The sequence below is a fragment of the Rutidosis leptorrhynchoides genome, chromosome 4 (genome assembly GCF_046630445.1).
Source record: "Rutidosis leptorrhynchoides isolate AG116_Rl617_1_P2 chromosome 4, CSIRO_AGI_Rlap_v1, whole genome shotgun sequence".
Lineage (NCBI taxonomy): Eukaryota > Viridiplantae > Streptophyta > Magnoliopsida > Asterales > Asteraceae > Rutidosis > Rutidosis leptorrhynchoides.
In genome coordinates, this window is record NC_092336.1 from 602757344 (window position 1) to 602767796 (window position 10453).

The 10453-nt window shown below is 33.3% G+C and overlaps 1 protein-coding gene across 1 annotated transcript; it reads left to right on the forward strand.

Moving 5' to 3' along the window:
* Positions 1-1529: 1529 nt before the first annotated feature.
* LOC139839782 (glutamate receptor 2.8-like) lies at positions 1530-6286 on the forward strand. Its single transcript, XM_071829937.1, has 4 exons — positions 1530-3241; positions 3400-3709; positions 4282-4688; positions 5550-6286. The coding sequence occupies exons 1-4, from the start codon at positions 1664-1666 to the stop codon at positions 6048-6050; spliced, it is 2796 nt and encodes a 931-aa protein (XP_071686038.1). The 5' UTR covers positions 1530-1663; the 3' UTR covers positions 6051-6286.
* The last annotated feature ends 4167 nt before the right edge of the window (positions 6287-10453 follow it).

Here is a 10453-nt window from a genome sequence, read left to right on the forward strand (position 1 = left end):
GTGGAAACTCGACCTCCTTCACATTAACAACGTCTCAGACATTGAAAAGGCTTCTAACCCCACTCTCAAACAATCAATGCTTGCCTCCTTTTGGCAAACGGTGGTTTGGGTTACGTGTTATTATCTTTGGAAAACCGAAATGCTCACGTGTTCCGAAATAATCCCCTTTGTCCTCCGAAAATTGTTGCTGACATACAATCAAAGAGCTTTGAATGGCTCAACTGTCGTGGAAAAAAAGTTCGTTTAGAATGGCTAAGTTGGTTCACGGATCCTATATCCTCCATTGTTAGTGCTAAACCAAAAGATGGAATTGGCTAACTTGTAGGTTTTTTTCATCCTTTCTCCTTTAGTTGCTCTTGGCCAAGAACTAAGTGGGCGTCTTTAGGTTTGCTTTGTCGCCGTTGACTCGGTACTGCATTCTCTCTAGTCGTCCGGCTTGCCTTTTCAAGTTGTTTCTAGTCAAGAACGCTTAGGAGAAAGGGTTTTTTTCCTACCATATCGTGTTAGCTCCTTTCTTGTGTAGTGTTTTTCTTTGCATAATTGTTGTTAATAATGTAGCTCTAACCGTCGTGGGCCTTCATGGCTAGGCATTTGTATCTATCGTTCCTTTATGATTAATAAAGTTTTGTTGGCTTTTCAAAAAAAAAAAAAAAAATATAATTATAGAAATAAAAAATTAAAACTATAATTTGAATTTAAATTTAAATAAAATGTAAGATCTTTTTATATAATATATAAAATAAAACTATAAATTTTTTAAAAAATGAAGCATTTCTCAGAAAAAGAATTTAGCAATCTAAAAAAGAAAAGGAAATCGAAACAAAACAAAAGCAAAGCAAATCATGAGTTCTATATTTTAATATAATTGTTAAAATGCGCTCATATTACAGTGCGAAACGACAAACCAAACGACAATAAAATTTGTTTTCCAAAACATTAAACGACCAACTTTTCTTCCACCAAACGACAATCAAATTTGTTTTCCAAAACATCAAACGACCAACTTTTCTTTCAGCATTATTAGTTACCATTATACCACTTATTTAAGAGTTAAATCCAAACCAATATCTCTTGCTGCAATTAATGTTAGTCAATGGTCGTTTTTATAGGTTAAAAGTCGTTGCGCTATCAAACAAACAACGCTGTTCAATAAAAATCAAACAACTCATAAAAAACAAACATTGAGCAATCGTTCATAATTTCCAAGAAGTTTCACCGCTATATAGTTGTATTCACAAGAGCTTAATGTTTAGTATTTACTTAATTATAAGTTTAAATAAATAAATACAAATGGCAATACCACCTTCATTTCTTGACTCTTAACTCATTTCATGGGGGGAAAAGTTATGATCTTCACCTATGAATGTGTAAAAAAATTTGTAAGACCAAACAATCCGCTAAAAGGGTTGACAGTTGACCCAATCAACTTATTAAAAATTGCAATCAAGTCCTTTAGCTTGCCAGTTGTCACTTGACCCAGTCAACTTTTTATATATAAATATACTATACGTATAAATTATTACTTCGTATTATACTTAGGTAGTTGTACATATCCAGTGATGTCTCCCTTCATTCTATCAATCTAACATGCTTAAAAACACCCCATTATTATAAGGAAAAAGCAAGCAAGAAATTAAAAAAAAAAACACCCATTTATTTAGGCATGAAGAATATAATATGTCACCATATAGTACTACTAGCCTATGTTATGTTTACTACGAGCTTCATATTTGCTACAACAGCAAAAACAACCATAAACGTAGGTGTGATTCTTGATAAGGAAACAAGCATTGGTAAGATGAGCAGTATTTGCATTTCAATGGCGTTAAACGATTTCTATCAGCAACACGAAAACTATACCACCGAAATTCAACTTCGTTTTCGTGATTCTAAACAAGACAACGTTCAAGCCGCTTCTGCAGCCATCGACCTGTTGAAAAACGATCAAGTCATGGCGATTTTAGGACCCATGACATCTTCACAAGCAGATTTTGTGATAAACATTGGTAACAAATCAAACGTTCCTATTATATCGCCTGCAACTAGCCCTTATCTTTCCACAAACGACAACGTTTACTTCATTCGTACCGCACCTGATTCGTCCTTGCAACTCGAACCCATAGCAGAATTGATCAAACACTTTAACTGGAGAGAAATAGTGTTTGTTTATGAAGATGGTGAATATGGGAGAGGACTTGTTCCTTATTTATCGGAAGCCATGATGAATATTGGTACCAAAGTTATGTCTCGTAACGCTATATCTACTTCTGCATCGGATGATTCGATCCTTAAAGAGCTTTACAAGTTAAAAACAATGCAGACTCGGGTTTTTGTGGTACACGTGTTGCCAGATTTGGCGAGGCGGTTTTTCAAGAATGTAAATGAAGCAGGAATGATGGAAGAAGGTTATGTTTGGATCATAACTGATGTGCTTACGAGTCGTTTACATTCTTTGCATCAAACGGATATTGATTTGATGCAAGGAGTACTCGGTGTGAAGTCTTATATCCCGAGGTCTAACGAGCTAATAAACTTTGAGAAAAGATGGAAACGACAATTTATAAAACAATATCCCGAAGACGATGTTACAGAACTAGACATGTTTGGGGTATGGTCTTATGATAGTGTTTTTGCACTGGCTATGGCGGTGGAGAGAATCGGAATAAGTGAAACAAATACTAGTTTCAAACGACGTACGAACTCAACCACTGATTTGGGTGCTATTGGAACATCTGAAATGGGGTCAAGTCTTGTTCCATGGATCCGAAATTCAAGTTTTAAAGGGCTAAGTGGGGAATTCCATATAGTTGATGGACAGTTACAATGGTCGGTACACCAAATTGTGAACGTAATAGGAGCGAAGGAGAATGTTATCGGGTTTTGGACTTCGGAATATGGCATCTCAAAGAGCTTGAAGAATCGAACGAATAATAATCTGAGGGCCATTACATGGCCCGGTGACAGTCATGTCATCCCTAAAGGGTGGGAGATTCCAACAAGTGATGTAAACATGTTAAGAGTAGGTGTTCCTGCACAAAGGGGGTTCGGTCTGTTTATTAAAACCAATACCGACCCTCAAACAAAGCAAGAAACCGTTACTGGGTTTTCTGTGGACGTTTTCAAAGCCGTTATTAATGAGTTGCCTTATGCTGTCACACATGAATATGTACCTTTTGTTACTTCAGATGGCAAGAAACCTGCCGGAACCTATACCGATCTTATTTACAGTGTCTCCAATGGGGTAATCAGATCAATAACTTCATTCATTTTCATACCTTATATCTATGCGCGTTTAATTCTGTTTTATTTCATGTTGGCTAAAAGTCATACGTGTGGGATTGAGTATTGTTGTTGTTAATGAATATACGTTGATTTCTAACTGATATTTTCATGCAACAGACATATGATGCGGCGGTTGGAGATATTACAATCCTTTCAAAGCGTGCGGATTTTGTTGAATTCACATTACCATATACAGAAGCAGGTGTGTCAATGATTGTTGCGATCAAGGATGAGAGGAAGAGTGCATGGATCTTCATGAAACCGCTAGAGAAAAAGCTTTGGATAACAATTGGAGCGTCTTTCATCTACACAGGACTCGTGGTATGGATTCTAGAACATCAAGTAAACAAAGAATTTCGTGGGAAACCTTATAAACAGCTTGGAATGATCTTCTGGTTTTCTTTCTCAACGCTCGTTTTTGCTCATCGTAAGCACCTATCTAATCCTTTCCTTTATATACTATTACACACCCGGTTTTTAGTCGTTGCCTTCACAAACTGACACAAAACGTTACTACTATTTACATCTCAAATTTTTGTCCACAAACATGTTGATATATTATAGTTAATGCAAATTTGTCTATATGTATGATAGTGACCATTCAAAAACATAACTAGCATAATTAAATTTCTTACCTGCCACATCAGTGTCACTTCAGCATTATACCATATATGTAACTCATAACTAAGTCATAACAACGAAACACTATATATCATACCACCCATACATACCTACACTGGACCCACAACTACACACAAAGTCAGATCATTATGGCTATTGTGAAGGAGATATGGCCTAAACCGTGCCTATGAGGTTATAGCTGTAACTAAGCACGGTGATGCATTATGGGTTGTTTACAACTAACATAAGCAGAGATCCTATACCCTTTTGTTTTAACTATTAAAAATGTTTACTATGAGTTTTATTGATGGTAAATATATTAGGATTTACGCACAACTTGGACCATAATTCGGTTACTAACAAATTGGAGGTATGCAGGAGAGAAGGTCATGAGTAACTTATCAAGATTTGTGGTAATTGTGTGGGTGTTTGTGGTGCTTGTGCTCAACTCGAGCTACACTGCGAGCTTGACATCTATGTTAACAGTACAACAACTTAGGCCCACGTACGCTGATATTAATGAGATCATGAGAAACGGTGAATCGGTAGGATACCAAGATGGTTCTTTCGTTAAGGATATGTTGAAAAATTTGGGTTTTGATGATAGCAAGGTAAAAAACTACAGCACGTTTGAGCAGTACGACGAAGCCCTAAAAAAAGGAAGTAAATTTGGTGGTGTTTCGGCAATTATGGATGAACTTCCGTATAATAGAGTTTTCTTGGCTAAATTCTGTACCAAGTATACCATGACTGGTCCCATTTACAAATCCGCAGGCTTTGGTTTTGTAAGTTTTAATTCCATTCCATTCCATTCTGTACCTTTGACTAGGGGTGTCAATATGGATCGAGTTGGGCTGGTCGAAAGTGGCTAAGTTGGACATGACCCGCATTATCCGTCTATGCTAGCAGTTCAAACAGATGAACTTACTTTCGGGTCGAACAGATCATGTCTGGTGGGTTGGTTTCTAGTCAAGTTAATATATTATAAACAAATAAAATACCTTTTTATAAAAATTGAGGCTAACAGGTTGACCCATTTACGCAGAACTCAACCCTAACCTGTATATTTCATGTCAGGTTTCGGGTCAAATTTGTTGGAGTTAATCGGTTAAAAAAAAGGTGCAAACCATATCACGTCGTAAGTTGGAAAGAAATATTGTCGGTATTTAAGCTTATGAGAACCTTCCTCTATCACCATGTGGTTTTAGAGTACTAGGAAACTCATGGGCTTATATGTTGCACATGTTGTTGGGATAAAAAGTGATCCTACAAAATAAATTTTATAAAGAAAAAATTCATTAAAAAACTAATATTATTTTCGGTTGACGGGTTGCCCTATGGATTTACCCAAACCGAACACTAACCCGTAGATTTAATGTCGGCTTTCGGGTAGTGTAAAGAGTCACCACCCCTAGGTTTTGACATACCATGAAAGTTAAAACTATATAACTATGAACATTGGCGGTTGAGGTCTCAAGTTCAAACCTCACCGTAAGCATATTTTAGGGTTTGCTAGGAGCAAGGGTCAGTAATAGCCACGGGATACCTCACGCACGCAACATACATCTGAGTAAAAAATACCCCCTTCCCTGAATAGCCTGAATGGAAGAAAAAAAAAATCCTTATCAGTTTACTCATTTTTACAGGCATTTCCAAGAGGGTCTCCTTTAGTCCATGATGTTTCGAGAGCAGTCCTACAAGTAACAGAAGATCAAATGACGAATCTTTCAAGAAAGTGGTTTGGAGATTCAGCCGGTTGTGATCAGCAGAACGAAGCAGCTGTCACCTCGGACAAGCTCACACTCGATAGCTTCAAGGGACTTTTTCTCATTGCTGGATTATCATCAACTTCTGCACTCATGCTTTTCTTCCTGAGATTCGTGTATCAAAATAGACTAATGTTGTCTTCTGAAGATACAGTTACTCAGAAACTAGTTGCAATTGCAAAAACGTTTGACGGGTATAAAGACGATGAATCCAAAAGGGTCACCACAGAGGCAGAAGCAGCAGCAGATGATGAATTTGTTCCCGCTATCAGCGTATTTCATCAAGAAGCGGGCGATTTATCTCATGATGAAGGGTTTTCGACCACTGAACCGGGGTCACCAGTTCGTGACAATATTCAGGTCGTAGAAACTACTGTCTGAGACTATGCTAATATCCTCTGTAGTTAACTAGCTTTATAGAATAAGGTACGTATAGTGTTCAGTTATTCACATTCTAGTTCTGTCAATATCATTGTAACCTAGTATCCATTTTTCTCACATTACTAGTATATGTATATGTATCTTAGTCAGATTTGTGACACATGAATTAATGTATGTAACTGTTATATTCTGGTAATGTGTATATATCATTTATCCAATATTCTAGTCTGCAAAAAGAAAACATCAATAAAAGTTTATCATAATTTTTTAAAATTATTCTTAAGCATTAGTTGAATTATGATTCAGTCAAAATAATACAAATATGTGGTGGTAGCCTAATAATACAAGTAGATTCTGAATCTAAAGAAATTGATTGCTCATTTTGTCATACACGTTATTATGTTTCCGGAGAAATGGTCAAACATTGACGGAGAACGTTCTTTAAACTTGACTAATGACAGAATCCTTTCCTACCCCCATACTTAACTTAGGACTAAAACATAGTATTAGTTTAGCATTATAATTAACTAATTAACTAATAGTAATACTATGTGAGACAAGTGTTCCGTTACTGGGTAAAACCGATTATCTCGTAATCATTTTAAATTTTTTTGTGACAACTCAATAAGTGGTACCAATTAAGTCTGAAAATAAGATCTCTTAATGGGATATTAGGACGCCATTAGCCACTCCAAATTTTGTTTCACTCAGAATATATACTTGAAATATCTATGTATTTTGTCATATTCCATATTTCATAAACTTAATTACCAGTTTACCACACTTAAAAGATACGTTTGCATAAAAAATGTCCATAAATTTTTTTTGTTAATGATTGTCACCATCCATATTAGAGCTCTCCCTCTAACATCGCTATAGCCTTTCTTTGTCATTATACACTTCCTCAGGACCGTGCCTTAGGTACCATCTAGTCTTGATCATCAATATACATACAGTCAAATACAAGACTGTCACTTATATGTGTGTTTCTGCGTATTTGTGAGTGTTTTGTATTGATCGTGTTGTCGATAGTATAGTTCAATCTTGTGTCAGTTAAGTTAGTCTTGCAATTTTTTTAGTATTGATGTACTACTAATAGGTGGAGAAGTAGATTGTGTTGGTGACGGCTAATCCTGGATTCAATAAATTAGGGTTTCTAATTTAAGAGAAAAAGTCAAACCAGAGTCAAAGCTGAGTATGTGTATTGGTATTGCAGGTGTAATTTGATGAAGGAAAATTGAAGAGGAGTCAACGATGAAGAAATAGCTAAAATGACAAAACTATCCTCTGGCACATGGGGCGACTTAACCGCAACTCACTAACGGACGTTAGCTCAGGGGCTAACGTGTAACTTTTGTATAGATTGGGGACCAACCAAGTTAAACTAAAAGCACTAAATTTGAAGCAAACAACATAAACCAACGAAGCAACTTTGTCAAAACTATCTATATCTATATCTATATCTATATCTATACTCTATACTATATATAATAACAAAGATGAAAATAGATCATCTTAAATAATACTACCTCCGTCTCATTCCAATAAGGCAGTATGCCATTTTGAGTTGTCCCATTCGGATAGACCACTTCCATAAATAGAAAGGAAAGAAGATATTTCATTGTTGGATCTGGAGAGAGAAGATATTTCATTGGTGGATAAATGAAGTTAGTGGAATTTCCTAAAACTGTGTGTTTTTTGTCTGTGGACTATTGGAATGAGACGGAGGGAGTAACAACTAATCCTAGTTCTCCATTAACTTAATCCTAAATAATCTCAATCATTCATTTGCAAATAACTTTCTAATGACATCATAATCATCACCTTGAATTGTTTGATTACCAAAACACCCTTCTAATCAATATATTTATTTTAGGAATAGATGTGAATTTGTAGTAATTGATTTAAGGTGCTTAATTTGAGCAAATTAAAATTAATTCAAATTCAAATTCAAAATTCAAAACTAATTCAAAATTCAAAAGTCCTTAATCACATTAATTAAAATTCAAATTACATTAATACTTGCTAAATAAGGTAGTTGACTTTTTCATTTCATTAAATTGCAATTCAATTTATTTAATGTATAATTCTTTGCTAATTAAGGTATTTTACAAGAAACCATTATATTATATACATTGAAATCGTCACCTACAATCACACTCCTACAATCGCAATCACCTCCTGCAGTCGTTTCCTCCCAAACATCGCAACTTCAAATCACTCATCTTCAATCGTTTTCTGGCAAACGTTTGCCAGCAGCATACTTTCACTAACATCTTGTGTCCAATCATGTTCAATTGCAAACAACAGGTAGTTTTTACTTAATTTTCGTTTCAATTTTAAGGTTTTAATATTTAATTGCCTCATACATATTCTTGAAAATTATCTGTTGTATTGCATGTCATCTCTGATTCATAAATCATAGAGATTTGTACTTTATTCATTTTTAGGGTTTATTGATTTTCGTTTCCCTTAATACACTGCATGTATTTAGTATTGTCGATTAATGGATATAAAATGTTGGACTCTTGGAACATTGTATCACATAGATTTTAAACACTTTTCAGAATTAAAGGTTTCAGTTTTTTTTTTTTTTTTTTTTTTTTTTTTTTTTTTTTTTTGTTCTTAAACGAATGAATCAAATGATGTATTTTGTATCACATAATCTGCATTATGTATTTTTTTTATAATTTTTAAAATACTAAATACATTTATTAAGAACTTAATTAACTGAAAGAATTAAGTAGTGATCTTGACCTTTTTTTTTATTAAATCACAATTGGATTACATTAATGTGTATTACTAGACTAATTTAGGTATGAAAAAAGAAATTTCGTGTGTTAGTAAATACAAATTCAAATTCAAAATCACAAATACTACCATTCCTTAAAATACGAATTTGAAAACTTTATTAAATATTAATCAAATTAATCAATCTTATGTGTATAGTTAATGTGTAATTCAAAATCCAAATTCAAATTAACGAATTTATATTTTAAATAATTAGCGGAAAATACTTTAATAATATTAATGCAATTTAATGCAATTTATATAATTAATGTGTAACTAAAACTAATTACCTACAATTAAGCCATTTTAAAAATAAACCAATCAGCATTGATGATGGTGATAATATCAATTAGCCCATATTTTTTTGATGAATAGGTCATATGTGTTGGCTATTTAAAGTGTTGTCATTTCACAGTTCTATTCTAAAGGCGATGATCACCACCGATTTCTAAAGGTGATGTAACATCATGTCTTAGGTTATTTGTAACATTATGCGTTTGTATAATTTTCTGATTTTGTGTTGTATTTTATTTTATTGAGCGTCGCTCTGACATATTTTAGGATGATCTTGCTTGCAGGTTATGTCTTCATATGGATACGACACAGTTCATAATCGTTGATATAGAACCATATGATCATGTAGTTAGTAGTGTAACCCCATTATATGTAAGTGGGCCAAGTCCAGTCTTGCTAATAGGGTCTGTTTTATGTCTTATACTAAAACTATACTATTATTATCTGCTTATTGAATATAACTCGAATCGTTTCAAGAAAGTTATTGTTAATAAAATTCATTATTTGAAAAGACTAAGTGTGACGACCCGGAAAATTTCGACTAATTTTGAACCAAACTCCCGATACGATTTAATATTTTTGACACGATAAGAAAAGTCTGTTAGGTTGAGTCTCAAAAATTTTGAACTGTTTCATATATTCATTTGACTTTTGACCTGTCTCGACGATTCACGAACAATAAATTGTAAATAGATATATGTGTGTATATATATAATTAATAATTAGAAATATAATTTTAAATATTATATGTTGTTGATATTAAAATTAATTATGTAAAATAAAATAAAAATATGATATTACGATAATTATTAATTAAAAACACATCTATATATATAAATAAAGTATATTAAATATATATTCCGTGATTTCGAATCTATTTAGTAAACGAATGTAACGCTCAATTGTCATTCGATTGATTGTAAACGAGTTAAAAAGAAACTTATGTAATTTTAAAATAAACGGTGATCCGAAAGTGAGCTACATAAATTATAGGTTCATTAAAAATATATTTAAGAACTATTTGTTGAATTTTAAAACTTTTTATATTTTACTTGGGGGTTAGGAGTGAATAATTAATGTAATTTTATTTAACATTTAATAATCAAATTTTATACCATAATGACTGAAATAATTAATGAAACTTAAAATAAAAATTTTGGAATTTTTTCTGAGTATTTTTATTCGCCACTGATTAAACAACGGAGCACGATACAGTACCCGGAGAAAGTGTCGGCAGTATAATATGAAAATATCCGTAATAATTTAGAATATGATTGAGGTTACTGTGTAATCAATTTCAATTTCACTAACATATTTAA